Genomic DNA, 18053 nt, shown 5'->3' with positions numbered 1-18053 from the left:
CAAGGAATTTCAGCAGCAGCCAAGGAGATTCCACTCACGCTGTTCTGATCCTGTTTCTTATAAACCAAAGTAATCTCACACGTCTTTGAATAAAAATCACACCCTGCTCCTGTGCTCCATCTCCTCACCTACACACACATGCTGTCAGCATACAGATTCAAGCCAGACAAACATGGATTATGGTTTCTACATATGCATACATACTACATATATAAATTGTATTTATTCTATATATAGAAAGACTGAAGTTTCCAGAGGAGCTCTTCCACTGTCCTGTTGTTGCTAAAAATCCTGTGCTCTGTGCTTTCTCTTTTCAAGACATTCCAAGGCCAGCACATGGTCAAGCCAAAAGCCCTACTTAATACTACATACAGAGATAAATACACAAAAATAAATATATGTATATATAATAAGCTAAGAATAGCAAATGCCACTTGTGGAGTAGTAAAGGAAACAGATTTTTTTTTCCAAGTTAGTTACCCAGACTTAATAGTCATGCAGTTAAATTGCTACTCTACTTCAAAGATGTGGGTTTTTCATTCCAGCAATCAAGCTTTCAAAGCAATTTTGATTTTTACAAGATGGTATCATGAGACTGTTGAATACAGTTGGGTACATTTTCCACATAGTTTTCTTAGATGTCCAAGGTCCTTCAGAGTTCTGCCCTTCACTGCAGTCTTTGAAAAGCTCCTTTAACAACAACCTTGAGCATGTATTTGCCCACATTTTCCAAAAATATTTTTGCAATTTTCACACGGCATCCTTCCTACAGGCTTTCACAGCAGACCCGTCCAGAAAGAAGCTACCAATTCTTAATCCTTGGCATAACTAAACAATTTAACTGTTCTTGTTTTTAATCCTGCCTTTCTTTCTCTTGTTCTTCATCATTCCAGCTTTTCACATCTCATTTCAAATTGAACATGAGCTTTTTGGAACTGAACATGTACAGCAAAATGAAACCACTGGACCATTTAAATGCTGGCAAGATGTGCAGAAACAGTGGCATCAACCCATATTTTTACTTTTGGTTTGCATATTAAAAGGGGATGCTGGCCAGTAATTCTCCAGGCACTTTTCACAGCCTCCATTCCAACTTGCATCTTCTCAAGAGAGTTGCATCACTATCACAGGCACATATTGAGAGAGATACATAAATCTTCACACCAGTCTCCTTTTCAATGGGATCCTAAGAGAATTCAGTATTACAAAGCCAAAATTTTACATGGGTGTGGGGAGAATAAGGAAGAAAATGTTCTTTGCCAAAATGTTCTTTCCCCAAGGTAAAAGAAACAAAGGCAGAGATCATATTTTTTAAAATATTACAACACTCATGTAAAAGCAGCCATCTCTCTTCTCTCTGAACTTTCTAAACACTCAATCAGTCTTTAAATTCCCAGAAAACATAAAAGCTACATTTATTAATATTACCTTTAATTCTTTTTTCCTGGCTTTTATTTCAAAAGAGCATTACTTTTTTCTGAGTTTTCTAAACAAAACCAAACTCCAGTATATGAAAGTATCACTTGCTCTATTAAAAGTTTATTTGCTTTACTTTTTTACCACTGAAACTTTGGTCTTTAGGCCTTACAAGAAAATCTAAAACATGTCTCTCCAAAAGTTTAAATTTTTTAAGTAGGATGCATGACATCCCAACTGAAACAAAATTCTTCAGAGAGATGATGACAGTGAAAAATACTGCTCTTGTTACACTGACATCTTACAATTTGAGTGATAAGTTATTAGACAGGTAATATCCAAGAAGTGTTATCTTCTTGTTTAAATCAAGAAGCTTTATTCATCTGAAAGTATGAAAAAAACCCACCCCTGAACTGCTTCTAGCTGCTGTGAACTTGCTGAGACTCAGCTGTTGCACATAAGAGAGGTACAGGGAAATTAGAAGACCATTTTAAAGGAAACAGGATGAAAATGTTTTCTCCATATATTTCTCATTGCACATATTTTGTGAACTTGACAACAATGCCTTTTAAACATTTTCTCCCCCACATACAAGATTCACGAAGTGGAGAACAATATACTGATAAAACTCCAGACTCTGCTTGTACTATGAACAAATGCTGAACTCCAAACTATCATCACGAAATTCTCAAACCTCACTAGTTTACACTGTAATCTAACAGAATGTCACATGACAGTTTTATCCTCTTATACACTTTTTTTTATCAAAAACTAAAAAATTGCCTCTTAACCACTGATGATCAAAACTCATGGTCAATATTCCAGTAGAATAGAAGTTTCTTTGAATTGTTGCACTTACTCCATTCAAAGTCATGTTACAAAGTAAATGAATTTCCTCTTTGAAAACACTGCAGGATTTAGCTTATATTGCTTATATTCAGCACAACTGGGAGCACCATAAGTTTAGCTTTCCCAAGAAGCCTGCAACAGCAAGGAACTAATTCAACACCACATGCAGAGAATTGCATTTTCCAAAGAAGTTTAAAATGTTAGAGACGTGAGCTCATAAATAGTTTTTCTTTAAAATGTTTCTGAAAAGAAACTTTGTGCATTTAATGATCCTTCAGGCTATGCTGAAGTTCTCAATACAAGTGTAGCAGGCTACCTTCACTATTCTGCATGTCTCAGCTGTCACCTACCAGCTCTATCACTTCTCTGCCATTCATTCTATTCTTAATTGTATAGAGGCAAAATAAATAAATAGTGCTCTGAAATAAATTTTAGTGAGATTGATACATTTTTTCCCAACAAACTCTCTTTTGAAGGAAAACAGCTCCATCAGTTCTTCCCTTCACCCTTCCAAAACGCTTTTTTTTTCCTTTTAGCAATGAAGTGTATACTGTTTCTCATCAGATGTTCTTGGAAAACAGTTGAGAAGCTAATGACTCCTACCCCATTCTTAGTGCTAACTACAAAAAATAATTAACAAAAAAAGTCCACAATACAAACACTGAAACATAATGAAACTTAGTTATGTTTAATATTAATAAATAATAAAGTCTAAACAAAAATCTGATTTTATTTAAGAACAACAATAGCAAAGAAGATTTAAGTTTGGTATCAGATAGTTTTATGTTGGTGAATATGAAATGAAACAGGAATAAGGCTTCTGCATTCACACTGCAGTTATTAAGTTATTCTGAGAAGCTCTCTGCATTATTCTTATGAGGCAAATCTGGCTTAGTAATAAACCTACTGTGGATTAGGAACTATTAGGCTCAGTTTCACTGCACCCATGTGTACAACTGAAATGATTAAACGCATACAGGAGGTGATAAACAGGCTTCTCAATGAAAGTATTTCCACTTAGCTGACTTGAAAATTGATCAGCTCAAACTCATAACTGGAAAGGAAAAGGTGGAGAGGTGTTCAGTGTGCATTTCTCCTGAATTTCTCTGTGAAAGTCATGCACACACACTTTTGAATGAGAAAATTTCATGCAGGCCATTTTCCCCTGTGCAAAAGCAGCCCCTTCCTCCTGTGAAGCATAACCAAATTGCTCTAAGGTCTCTCTTATCAGACCCAAGAACTGGTCACTCACATTAACTGAAATTATATAATCTTACATACTTCAAATGAAGCTTTTGTGCAACACTTATCTACAGTTTTGTTTTTGTTTTTTTTTTTTTTAGGGGAGATTCTGGTGTGTAAATCATGCAGCAGCAGAAAGGTAACAGATGGTTGCTGGAGCCACGCCACAGAAAAAGCAGTGGCTGACAGGATTTGTTATCCCTTCACAGCTGCAGATAAAACCTTGACAGTTTGGGATAAAATTTCATTTAAAAAAATGTAGCTGCTGACAAATGAAAAAACATCCACCAGAAAAGACTATGCAAAGAAGATTTCATCCTGCAGAGATGATTTCATGCATTTAAGAGAACTTCAAAATACATGAGAGAGGAAATGCCTTGCTGAAACAGAGGTTCTGCGATTTGGCCAATCATGGCAAACTCAGGTAAAGGCACAAGAGAAATCAAATGCCTTTTTCCCATTTCTTCCTGAAAAAGATAACAGCAAAACATCTAAAAGATCCCCCTGTGTGTCCATTTGTGTGCAGCAAGAACTTTACAAGACATTTGACAACTATTCTCATGCAGAAAAATGTCAAGCTTTCTTTATAAAAAGGTATTGGACAGAATCAGAACTATACAGAAACTTAAAAAAGTGTCAAAAGGGTAAGCCCTTAAAAGCCAATTTCTTGTAGGATGAAAACAAATTCCTTTTATTTTAAGGCCATAAATCTAGCTATGGTGTAATGTAATTCATACTATGTATGTAATTACAGGATCATTTCACCAAAAAAAGAGGCTGCTTTTCTCCGTGAATCCTTGGACGTGAACTACAACTGACTAAAACAGTTCAAATATTTTGTGTTTTCAGCTGCAGTAAAACTTCACTGGCAGCAAACCCTCTGTTGTGAGCAGGCCTGGACATCCTGGCTCTCTGCAAGCAGGGAACTCCTGCTTCAATCCTCAGCTCCAGGTTCTGAACCAGAATGGGCATGGCAGCAACATCACACAGCTAACAGGAAAGTACCAACACCTCTGAAAAACAAACACCCCTGGGTTGCTCCAGGCTCAGCCTTTGCCTAGACTCCTAGCAGTCATCTCCTGGTCAAGAAAAGGCACCACTTTTCACACTAGCAACAAGAGCTGGAGTAAGTGAGGCTGATGGATCAGCACAGATTCTGAGAGAGAGTCATAATGAAATATTACACAGCCCCAGCTAATGGGAAAGTAATGGAGCTGCTTTTACTAAGAAACCTGTTACACCTGTGTTGTCTGTACTCATTCCTCTCACCAACACACACACACAACCACTCTTCTTAAGCTGCAGCTATTAGGCCCAAACTTTCAAACCAAGTTTTTACACTCAAGATGCTCAAATTCAGGTAGGTTCAGAAAGAAATTATTTTCAGAAAGAAAAACACAGCATCAAACAGAATAAAACCAAAAATCAGCCCTCCTCTTCAAAAAGAAATCTATGAAATAAATACATCATGTCCTCACACAGAATGAAAATATTATCAAGGATAATCGATAACTTGAAACGATTTCTAAAGAGCAAAAAACTATATTAATATACTTTCCTTAAGCCTGTGTAGCTTTTGGTCATTTCCTGACATAAATTATTTGTCTTGGGACAGAGCTCTTCCTTCTCCACATTTTTACCTTTGGTATGTTCAGGAAACCTAGATATCTCACTCTTAGCCCTCCTTTGGGCTAAGAAAACCTGACCATTTCATTCCAGGTCTTCAGCTATCCAGAAGCTGTTCAGGTATCCAGATCTTTCCACATAATTAAACAGTGAAGACAAACATGACCCCCAAATTTTTAATGGCAAGCTAAGCAGCAAGTGGTCCCACTGATGCTGCAGTGGCTTAAAGAAACTAACCAACCAAAACCAAACAAGTAAAAACCCCAAATGTTTCACAGTAAGTCCAGAGACTAGGAGTTTCCCTGGCAACAATGGCTGCAGTTTTCTATGGGATCAGTGCTATCTTTTGCTTCCTAGGAAACCGATTGCCTAATGCTAAGAACTGGGGTGAATCTGTGAACCTCACTTGTTCACTGAGCTCCTGGAGTGGGGCAGTGGAGTGGGCAGAGAAAGAACAATCTAATTGAAGCTGGTGGAGATCACCAGGGAACAGTGATGCACCAGAGAAATAAAAGCTGGAGTCTGGACTTCACATCAGGCTCTGATCCCAAAAGAGGGCTATGAAGATGGTGAAGGGCCTTGAGGGGAAGCCATATGAGGAATGGCCAAGGTCACTTGATCTCCTCAGCCTGGAGAAGACTGAGCTGAGACCTCATTGCTGTTACAACTTCTTCATGACAGGAAGAAGAGGGGCAGACACTGATCTCTACTCTGTGGTGACCAGTGACAGGACCCAAGAGAATGGCCTGAGTTGTGTCAGAGAAGGTTTAGTTTTGGTATCAGGAGAAGGTTCTTCATCCAGAGGTTGGGCACTGGAACAGGCTCCATAGGGACCTTCACAGGTCACAGCACCAAGCCTGACAGAGCTCAAGAAGCATTTGTACAATTCTTTCAGGCACAGGGTGCCACTCCCTGTGCAGGGACCATTCTATGATCATTCGATGATCCTTACGGGCCCCTTCTGACTCAGAACATTCTGAGTTTTTGTGATCTTGAGTGAGCTAGCAGAGATAGATCTATTACCATGAAGCATTTTAAATCTACATAGAGCTGAAGTTCTTAAAGTCAAGTTTTTAGTTTATAAAAGCTAAAATGTTCTGCTAGAAACTAATAAAAGTTGTTGACCATTCTTTCTCTTTAAACATTTTAGCTCTGCACTACAGTAGAGATTTTTTTTTAGCAAAGAATTGATATTATTTTCTTGCAGAATGTTCTGCACTCTCAATGTTAGCTCTTGTTTCCTGCTTATAAAACAGCTATGGTATATGACACTGAGGTCGAGGTTCTGAAATCTGCATGGCAATTTATCTCACGATCGAGGATGACTTTCAGTCGCTTTTTTTAAAGAAAAAATTGAGACAATGCATCCTGATCTTCTATCACTTCTTTAAATTTCCCCCCATTCATCTTCTCCATCTATTTCCCTCATCTTGTTCCCATTGTATTTCCCATGAGAGTAAAAGCAAGATTATCCTTTGATGCACCTTAAAAATTTAACTTATTCTCAATGTCCCTGTAAAAAGTAAGATCATTATTATCCATTTGGCTGATGAGTTGTCCAAGATCTATTACTGAGAAGCCTCTTATGTGGTTTATCTTGCCAGAAGATCATAACAGCTTACATGAGCCCAGTAAAGCCTGAAAGTATGATTCTTCTCCTTGTTTTTAATGTCTGGTTGGAAAATATACTTACAATATTTCCTGGCTCTTACAGTCTGTCATCACAGAAAGGCACCACACAGATTTTGCATCTGTCAAAGTTTGCAAATGAGCCACAGGATGCTGAGCAACACGTGTGGCAAACAAAGGCAGAAACTGCACTGAAACATATATTTGCCATTAGAAGCTCAGTAATGCCATGCAAAAACCAGAAATGAGCTATGAACAGTTTGAAGTACTGTCCACTGGTTTCTTCTTGGATGAATGAGGCCATTAAAATACACAACAGATGAAGAGAGAAAGAGAGGGAAGTGCTTTGTTGCTGCTCTTCAAGTGGCAGTCCGGCACTGGGGAGGAAGGGAGGTTAGAAATAACAAAACTTCAAAAAGGAAACATCAGTCTTATCTCCCCTGAGCTATGAGAAGTGCATTTACCACTCTACTGGCTCTCCTGCCAGCATCCTCCTGAACACCCTGCCTCAGTCACAAGTACCTAAGGAGCCTTTTGCTTCTCTCCCTTCAGCATAATGGAAAGGAATTACTTCCTGGTAGAAGGAGAGGACTGGAAGAGCTAAACCTGCAGATCAAAACAAGACACAAGGTATCATCTCTCTCAAAATTATACCCTGCTGCTAAATAACCTGACAAATAGAATGGCTACACATAACCTGTTCTACCCTGCTCATAGGTTAGGAACTGTAAGTTCTCCTGGACATACTCATTATTCAAAATTCACGGACCAGCACCATCCATCTTACTGCAATATCCTGAAAGCACGATGTTCTGTGAGCACAACAGAGCAATTTTCTAATGATAGGATTGGATTTCTTGAAAGACAGGATCGTAACATTACTGAGTGGCTTCATGCATTGTCAGTAAAATGGTACCAGTCAAAAAGGAGAGAAAGAGGGTAGTAAGTACTTCATCAGCTAAAAGCAGTCACTTAATTCCTGTCGTTCTAAATAGATATTTTAAAATTTTCTGTTTCTTTGGTTCAGTTTGGTTGGTTTTTTTTTTTTACTACCAAGCATTTACCCTAGAGAAAGAAGGTTGCTAAATAATATAGGGCAAATTCCAATGAGGAAAAAATAGCAAATACAGGTGGATAATTCTGTACATACAGAATTGCATTTGCTGCGCTGTAAGATGGTTCCACCTGTGCCCAACGCCTCCCGCCTCCCCAGCCATTTATAAACCACATCAGTGTAAACAGTGGAAAGACAGGAACTGTTGGCACCTACCACAATGTGCTCAAATACAGACAAAAATAAAATTTACAAGTTCTGGATATCAATTCTTTACCTCACCATAAGTTCACACTTGCAAGGACAAGTTAGATGCTTGTTTATTTTGCTATGCTCAAGCTGGAACTAAATACTCACTGGGAAAATCTTTCCCAGACAAAGTTTCCAGCTAGGTCCCAAAATCCCAAATTAACAGACTGTAGGATAGTCTATGGATTCCATCCCCATCTATTTTAAGGAAGCAAGATTCATCCTTAATTATCTTCATCAGGAAAGGAAAACAGATTGCTGTTTATTTTCTTATAGCTGCTATGCTTTTTAAAAACTAACTTGTGCACTAAGTCAAAATTCCCACCTTTAATGTAGAAGAGATCTTTATGAAGAATTGCAATGTGCTCCAGACTTGCTATTCTTGAACTGGGTGTATCTTTGTGCTGTTAAGACTCTTCAAATTTATTCTTCTGGGGTCAGTTTGTCATACTGAGGAGGAGTATTGATTAAAACCTGAGAGACTGTATGATTTCTGTGTAAGGAAAGTAAACTTGGTATTTCCTTCCTGTATGAAAGAAATACTTAAACACAGACCCATGAAATGAGCACTTTCAAACACCGTCTGGTTGGTCCTACCAATACAAGGGGCCTGGCCTGAGTAAATCTGATACAAAAAAACCTCCCAAAACTGATGGTGTTCACAGGACCTAGAAAGTTGAAACATTTGCTTCTAGAGACAAGCCTACACTGCCAAACTTTACATTATCTGATTCGCTAAAAGTGTGTTTCCCATGGCTGTCCTACTACCATCACCTCTGGAGAAACCTTCCCCTTTACCCTTAATTTCAGGTAAGGGTAAGAGGGACCAATTAAGAGAAAAGGAGAGCTGCCTATCATGCCTTGTGTCACACAAAAGCAGGAAGAGTATCTGTAAGCGCTGTTCCGTCTCATCCATACTGGGAATGAACTCCAGTCTTCTACACTTTGCATTAGAGAGTTAGGCCAGAAACTCACCAATGCAACCACCAGTCCCTTGGGATTCTGAAAACTCCAGCCAGTGTCTCAGGCCTGAAAACAGCAGTGTTGCACAGTGCTGCCATGAGCTATACCACAGTCATAGCAATGCCTTCCATCTCACCAGAAGTTTCTTTCTGAAAGTGACAACCCTTCCCAAAGAACCTACTAGAAACGTTCCCACCAAGATTGCCAACGTCCCACCCGTGCAGGATTATACTGTTATGTTCTTAATTCTTTAGCCTCTCAGAGTGCCTGGCTTCTATTCAGACTTACAGCAGACTAAAACTATTAATACCAAGACAATCCTTGTAACAAAGTGAGATTAAGTATTTGGAGAACACTCCTGCAGAAACATTTAACAGGCCATGCTCCAAACGCTGTGTGCTAATCTCATAAGCAGTTTTACGGGAGCACAGAAATTAAACTAGAGTTTATTTTACTCCTGTCAATTTTCCTACAGAAAAAGAATGCTCTCTAGCTTGTATTTTGCAAATGAAATATATTTCTGGGAAAAAAAAAAAGAGAAAAAAGATGAGTTTTGAAACTTAACAGTTCACACAAGATGATCTGATCTAATTTATATCCTTTCCTAAGTGAAAAGAAAGCTAGTTTAGAAGTTTAGAAGATAGACAGCACTGTTGTTTTCTGTTTAGGAGGAAATTAAGGTCAGCAGAGGTAATGAAATGAGAAGTTAACTCTGAAAATGCAAAACTGACCAGAAATGTTTCAGAGTATTACTGTTAAATCATACATCTCCTGGAAAACTTTTGTCTCTGTGCTGACTTACACCCAGTTGTAAAGGTGAGAAATGCTACAAGATAACTGGGGTTTATTTATTTTTTTCTTGTGAAGTTGCAACATGATTCTCTAATGATAATGTTTTTTCTTTTTAAACAAGAGCCAAATCATTATTGCAGTCTGTTCTATAATGAATAATGTACCTTTTACAGTTTCATTCACCAAATTATCCCACTTTTTCTGAATAAATAGTTCTAAAGGTTCTGAAGCACATGGAAAGTGAAGCCGTAACGGAAAGTTTTAAGCGCAGATCAGTATAATTCAAGGCAATATGAAAAGGGACAGTGAGCTCTGAAAATCACTTTGGTATCCATGGTGGAGTGTATTCCACACAATTCTTGCTGTTACCTCAGCTTTTTGCCAGCTTCTTTGGAGGAGATGACCCGTGTATTCGTACGTAAATAAAAACAGTTGGGAAGTCACACAACAATGAAGAACACCTTGTGACCGGACACATCAAACCATACAGCTTGAGTTCATAAACCAGCAAAACCACTGCAATCACAAAACCCCACTGGTATGTATTTAAATGGAGGAGATGAAAATGTTCTATTTTCATCTGTTGTGTAGCAAGCGTAACTTAGCCACAGTGGTACATGTACACAGCTTCTTACTAGATTAAAACTTCAAAATTTAACTAATTTATACACATTTGGCAAGTTTGGAATTTGTAATTAAATCCAGAAGGCACACATACTGAATACTGGATCCCAACATTTCTAAGATTCCCCAGTTTTCTTAAAATTTAGAAACAGACAGAAGAATAAAATAATAGTAAAATAATTACAATAATAATAAGTATACACAAGTCACAGATAACTTGTTGGTGCCAAGAGAAAGATTAATCTTCTTTCATGAAAGTAGGCTGGAAAATACCACATTAACATGTATTTATGATACCTTAAAAAACTCAAGACTTCTCTCAATCACAGTTCAGAAGAAACGAAATAATTATAAAACAAATATTGTGTTATTTCCCTCCTTATACCACATCTTCATATAAGAAATTATGGCATGAAACAGTTGATATCACAGCCCTAGCACATATTTCTTTTCCTTTTTGTTTTTATATGAAGGAAACATAAAAGAATGCTCTGAAAAATCAATCTGCAATGACAGGAACTTTTCCATTTCCCATATGCAGACCTTCAGTATTATTTCTGACAGTGATATGGGACTTATTTCCTTTTCAAACAGCAAAGCCTCACTCTCCAACTGGATAGATGTGTAAAGTTTTTACTATCTGTCTATAAACGTCTATGAGTTAAGTCTACCTGCATAAATTAAAAATTATCCCCTGCCACAAACTTGATTGTAAACATCTTAATACCCTTTTTTTTTAAATGTTTTTGTCCTAAACTTTAACTTAATGAACACTGAACTGCATTTTATGACAGCTAGATGATTCAGAACAGATGTTGAGCTAAAATTTCATTTGCCAAATGTCAGCTCAGAACACGTATTTAAACTTAGAAGTATCAGTAAGACAAACTACATGGTGAAAACAATGGAAAAAAATGTCAATTACATCGGTGTCTGCCAACCATTTTTCTGGGCCTCCAGACAGAAATTCTGTCTGAATTGAAGATTCCAGAAAATTATGTTCAATTTTAGGAATGCTAATTGCTTATAAGGGTTGAGTACTATCTCTTCTGGATATCTAGATTTTCATCTTGAGCTGAATGATACATAGGTTAATCAAAAGCCTACACATAGAGTGCTTTTGTCTTGCAGATTTTCCTCTGCCACTGAGCATTTTTTTGGACCTCTGGTTGGACAGGTAGGTTTGGTGTCTGAAAATGAAGCCTACTATTGCCCTCTACAACTTGTGACAGTCAGAAAATACTCTGACCGGTAGCCAACAAAAGCAGCAACATGTCTGTAAGGACACTTGTGACTTATCAGCTCACAAAGTGCAGCTGCTGACCAACCTGTGGACTTTTTTCTTGCTGTGTAAGACATAACTGGTAACCCTCTGGGGCATACAGCACAACTCAACACAGCCACTGAAAACCTGTATTGCATTTGGGTCATCTTCCTTTTCCTGACTGTATCTCCCACATTCTACCCAAAGTAATTTCAATTCCATAGTATTTTTTAAGGTATCTGGAAAGTCTTTCATTTTATCACTTCCACACTTATCATATATGGGCATTTTTGTAATCTATTCATATAAATCAATATGTTAAAAGCATTCTGATTGCTTTTGTTACTTCTTTTCCCAACTCCTTTCAAATCTTCAATATCTTTCCAATAGCTGAATGATCAGCAACTGCTGTAGGCCACAGACAGTTTCACAAGTCAGTCTGCCTCAGTGGAGTATGGTTTCTGTGGATTAAGGCATAACATAATCAAGTGTGTTTCTGACATTTCTTTATCAGAATTATTCAAACCAACACACAAAGGTAGAAATACTAATATATGCCACACACAGCCTAGGATCAAAGAAATGAAATCAAGAGCAATGCAAACCCATTTACAAAAGTTTTGTACAAATTTTCAACCCATCTAACAGTAATCAGTAATAATATTTAATGATCCCCTCCAAAGGGTTTATGGAGTTCATTTTATACCTAGTTGCTTCTTCGCTCCTATTTTACCTCCAGAAATCAATACTCATGAATGTACAAATGGCATGACAAGGAAGAACCAAAAAAGAAGCAAATGAAAAATACTAGCACATATTCTATACATTAACAGTTGCAAAGTGATAACAAAGGAATTGAACAGAAATAGCCTCTTCTTAAAAAGGCATTATGTTTAAGCCCTGTAGAGATACTGTAAGTATGTCTTTCCTGTTTAGAGGGAATAGCATTTTCAACACCATCATGCTTCTCCTGAGAACATTTCATATAGATTACAGTCATTTCTCATCTGGTCTAGTGCTCTCCTAATCTAAGTTGCCTTAACTTTCAACATAACACAATTACAAAGCAAAGCTCTTTTTTATACATGGGCTCTTATATTCTGGAATGGAAATATAATACTACCATTTCAGAAAAATACCTTTCCCCTCTTGTTACTAATGTTTGCTTTGGCACAGGGGGAAGAAAGGAAGCAATTATTTTTTTTCATATTTCTCCAGTTAAAGCTAAGAGGGAAAAAAAAAGCTTGAAGACAGAAGTGTTCTCAACAAGTAAAACCCTGCAAGCAGTGATGTTTCTGATGTGCTGCAAAATGTTATCTGCTGTTCTGTTCCTGGGTGGAGAGACAGAAAGAATTGCTACTGCTAAACAAGTAAAGAATCAGTTTATGAATTTATTTTTTTAGATTTTGGGAAACAAGTTTCTTCAAATTGTTACTTAAAAACCTCCAGCATTTTTGTTGCAGGCAAACTTTTGGACTTTTCTATCATTAAATTATGCATTACAACAAACAAATAAATCACACCATCTGCCAAAGAAAAACATTGGTATAAACTAACACTTTCAACAAGTTTAAACTCAAGTTACTAGAGGGAATTGTTTTCTTTTCCCTCAGAAAACGGAACAGAATCACAAAGTGCATTGAGGATTCCAGCTAGCACTTCTGTTGCTATTATCATAGAAGTCAAATAATTTCCCAGAAAATTCTCTCTCTAATCTATGTGACTGCTTGGGCTGTAAAGTTTCCTCCTTGCACCTTCCCTAAGTAGATTAGGATGGTCACCAGCGACATTAAAAATTGTGCTAAATATTTGAAAAACATGCACAGCAATAACCATTTCTGCAAAACTGTAATCATACATTCTATTACCACATACTGGCACTGTAAGCCTGTACAACACATGGGATGAAACACAACCCTGGTTACATGTTGTTTTCACATTGCTCAGTCTCACCGCACAACACCCAAATATCCTTTTCTGCAGCATTTTAAACATTACATGTAGACAAATCAAGAACTGCAACAACTTCTGCCCAAGAAGCAACTTGAAAATTCAATCCACAATGGCTACAGAGCCAACAGTTACTCCACTCCTCCCATTTCCAGAGAAAACTACTTTTTTAAGCTTTTGAGGGGTGGCACTACTGAAAGCAGGCTAAACACACACACATTCAAGACCACACCTATCATTTCATTGCACAGAACAGCTCATGAGAGCTTTCCAAGGTGAAGCATTAGACAATGCTGTCATGCAAACAAAGTCTTTCGTGTACCACCACGGGTGTTTCTTTGATATCCAACAGCAGAAACACGCAAAGCAAACCACAATTACAACCCTCAGCGCGAGCGGGAAATAAAAGACAATGAAGAAGGTTTCACCCACCTGGGGTCTTTCTGAATGCTATCAATGGAAGGTGACCTAGCCAAGGTCCCTTCGGGTGGGATGGCTGGCCCAGATTTGCTGTATGGTGATTCAACAGAAGGACAATACTGCAGCTGTCGGTAGGGGTCTGCGTAATTGGAGGCTGGGCCGGCCGCATAGCTGGCCCTCTGGAAGGTCGCGGTTGCGTTCTGTGTGCCGTGCTGGCTGCCTGTGCGCTGTAAGGGTACGGAGTCGACACCAGGGGAAGATGGGGCTACGACAGGAAAGTAGGGACAAAGTAAAAAATTGAGGACCTGTTCACAGAAATGGTTAACCAGGTCTAGGCAGAGGAAAAAAAAAAACACACACATATAAAACGAGGGTTCAAAAAGAATGAGAAAAAAAACAAACAAAAAGAAACAAGCAACATTGTCATTTTCCAAACCTTAGAAGGAAATAACCATCAAACAAATTTCTAAATGACATGCCAGTTCTGGACTAGAAGACCTTAATTCCAATTAAACAGATTGGAGAGGTATTTTCACTTGGGGTTCTAACTGCGCTAACACGAAATGAAGTGCAGAAGCAGCATGGGAATATTCAAGCTAAGGTTCACAACCACCACTGAGTGAGGCTTTTGCAGTCCTTACAGGAGTGGAAGTCAGTCAGATCCACCAAGAGGAGAATCAAAGCAGGCTCAAGAGTCCAAAATGAGACAGATGGCTCTCCAGCAGAAGAAATACCCAGCCATCCCAGATTTGTAGCCCTGGTATCCATAAAGCAGGTAAAACCAGACACCTGCTAGTGAGAATCACTGCATATGCTTTGTTAACCTGTCTCCTGGAAATTCACCTTAAGACTTAGGAGAGTGTTATTGCTAACTCAGTCTGAAATAGAGCTAAGCACAAGGTGACCATGTAGATGTCTTAATGCACATCAGCAGCGGCTGCGCTCATACACCACAGCTCAAGATTAATGCATTACCAGTTCTGAGCAGCTTAACCAATAGCTTTAAACTGGCTTAATGCTTTTGCGACTCAAAAATCTTATTAATCTCTCTTGTAGCCCATTATCTTTCTGTTACAGCACTGGGTAGCAGTCCACTGGATTAAACATGCAGTATTTTTGAACCAAAGTCCAGTTAATGGCAAATGGATTATCACTGTAAGGGCAAGAGGACCAATACCCACATGATCTTTGGCATGGAGACAGACACAAATTAAATGCTGGCTCTGCTCAGAAGAAAATTTGGACTGTTTGAAGTGGCACGTGAACTCATGGTGGTTGCCATTTCTTCCTGTCCCAAGACAACAAGAATACTTTTGCCAAAAGGAGTGGCCTGAGTCCAGGGCTGTTTTTAGCTGGGTCAAATGCATATGCTAAACTGCAGACAAAACCACATACTGAAGAGACAGGTTTTTAGAACAGATTTCCCAATCATTTTTCATTGGCATGCACATTTTAAAAAAATATTTAATGCATTATACGTTCATGAAAGGGATTGTAAGCATTTTATCTCAAAGTGTCAGCAAATGAAATACAGTGAGCTTTAAATACAATTAACATGGTTTTGTATGACCTTGTACTTCGCAAAATTACAACACCTGAAAATTTTAAACTTATATTGAATTTTTTTACTTATTTTAATTTTTTTTCTTATGGTCCAAAAGTATTTAATTTTACAATAGCAAGTATCGTAACTTCATTCCAAACATAAGAAAGTGGGATCACCCACTTATCTATTACTCCATCCCTGGAAGTGCTCAAGGTCAGGTTGGATGGAGCTTGAGCAACCTGATCTAGCTGAAAGAGTCCCTGCTCACTGCAGGAGGGGGCTGAAACTGGATGACCCTAAAGGTCCCTTCCAACCCAAACCACTCTATGATTCTATAATTACATTTACTCACATATATAGTAACATTTTAAATGTATTGTTTTGGTTAAATTACTAGTGTGTAAATATAAACATATAAATATATAAATATATATATATATACCTCCATAAGAAATGAGTAATTAAGACACACAGACTTTTTCATAAAACTGCATCAGTTCAAATATATTAACAGTATCAACATATTTACACATCCCATGCACAAATCATGCTAAATTCAGTGTTAGAAAGAAAGACAAACATAACATTTTAACAGAAAATACAGAGTTCAAAACCAAAATCAGGTGCCTTGTAAGAAAAAGAGTAATAAAACAAGTTAGAGAAAATACTAGAAATATTTTCAAGTGAAAAAGAGAAAATGTAATTGTGTACTGACATAGCATACTCTTAAGCACTGTCATTCCATAGAACATGCTAGCACCTTTTGACAAATTGTATGGGGAATTGCAAAAAACTCTACACCAATACTGCTGAAAACAAGAACTTCATTGTAATGTTTATTGCTTTGCAAAATATTCCACTGTATTTCCTTCATCTTCTTTGCAAGACAGTTCAATGAAAATCATGTTTGTTTTTAAATTATTTGAAAAGTTTTCTTTGTATTTTCTCCTTTGTCTTGTTATCAAAATAGGTATTTATATAAACTGAAACTGGCTGTCATCCTAACACCTACAAGCTTATCAAGTCACTCTGATTCATTTCTCAAATTACCTTCCTAGTAGACTGCTACTTCCTTTTGAATTTTATCACTATGAACACAGAAATGCCACATTCAAAATATGAGAATGAGACAAATCTATGACTTAAAACATTCACAATTGTGTTTATTTGAACTGTGTTACCCAGATCAATTAAAACAAAAACAAAAAACCCAAACAACTACACATTAGAAAAACTTCTACCTCTAACTTGACTACATCCACTGTCATTGACTGCACATGGGTTATGCTTTAGCAGACATTTTTACAAAAATAAGTGTATCTAAAACTGAAGAAAATCATCTTCTACAATATACTTCCCTTGCTTAAACAAAACCCTTTGGCAGCCAAACCTACTGAGTGAACTGTGGCTCTTTTAGGCTATGGCAAACTATTGGATCTCCCCTCTATTTAGCTATTCAAACAGCAAAGCCAGAGTGATTATGTCTAATGAAACAGATTTAGAAGTTGATTTCCTCACCCAGCACAGTAAATCTTCTCTGAGCACAGGGCATCCAGAAGACACACATCAGGACTGAACCAGAAAGCATTCACACACCAGGTACATTTGCAGATGGTCATGCAACCTTTTAACCTGTTTGTCAATTGAAGACAGCCCTTTCTCTAACTTTCGCATTTGACTGTCCTGTCAAATCCAAGCCAGCTACAGTTTGACCAGAACCAGGTCAGTTTAGGTGAGCTGACAAGGAGAGGGGGTTTGCCCCAGCAAGGGAAGAGAGGAACAAAAAAGAATTGCAACAGAATGTTTCTGGAGAAATTGGCTGTCTTTCCCTCTCTCACCAGCCTGAGATCTGGCCTGGCTGAAGCAGAATCATGGCCAAACCATGTTGTTTCCCTGTGTCTACCGCTGACTCTATTCTGCCTCTACATAAAGGTAAAACCAAAACTCATAACCACACTGTGAAGAAGCAGGTTTAGTTTTGTGAAGCTTGAAGGTAAAGGTGTCCACAAAACCAGACCTTCCTTGGGTCTTCAAAGTCCCAAAACTCACAAGGAGATCAAGATTAAAATCAAATAAGCAGAAGAACTCGAAACCTTATTTATCCAGTATTGTGTCTTACCTAAGTGAAAACACTGCTTTCAACAGTGACTGCTCTCCTCATTTTTTAGAAATTTACCTGGAAATTCAGTGGATTCTGATGTCAGGTAAGTTTCTGAAGTTCTGCTTGCTCCTTTTGCACTGGTTGGCCTTCCCACAGCTCCTGCTCAGCACAGTGGCCTTGCAGAGACACAAGGAGAGGGTGACTGGGACCTGACCTCCCCTCCCAAGTGCCCCACTCCAGACACACAGGAAGGGCTTGCACAGTCCCTGACCTGCAGCTGAGGCTGGCTCATGCTGGAGGGAAAGCCATAGCACGCACTCTGTGCTGC

At 38.1% G+C, this 18053-nt stretch overlaps 1 protein-coding gene across 7 annotated transcripts in view; it reads right to left on the bottom strand.

Annotated features, from left to right (window-relative positions):
* Nucleotides 1-18053, bottom strand: part of CTNND2 (catenin delta 2) — a 637277-nt gene that overhangs the window by 213010 nt on the left and 406214 nt on the right. For 5 of the 7 annotated variants that reach the window (XM_054516522.1, XM_036404384.2, XM_036404386.2 and 2 more), the window contains one exon: nucleotides 14091-14409. In XM_054516522.1, the coding sequence (XP_054372497.1) occupies nucleotides 14091-14409 (319 nt within the window). The remainder of the gene's footprint in view (nucleotides 1-14090; nucleotides 14410-18053) is intronic. The other 2 variants (XM_036404385.2, XM_036404387.2) reach the window with 1 other exon arrangement.

This window comes from Molothrus ater, chromosome 1 (genome assembly GCF_012460135.2).
Source record: "Molothrus ater isolate BHLD 08-10-18 breed brown headed cowbird chromosome 1, BPBGC_Mater_1.1, whole genome shotgun sequence".
NCBI lineage: Eukaryota > Metazoa > Chordata > Aves > Passeriformes > Icteridae > Molothrus > Molothrus ater.
Note: the sequence above shows the minus strand (reverse complement) of the source record. Positions and strands in the feature narration are given on the sequence as shown.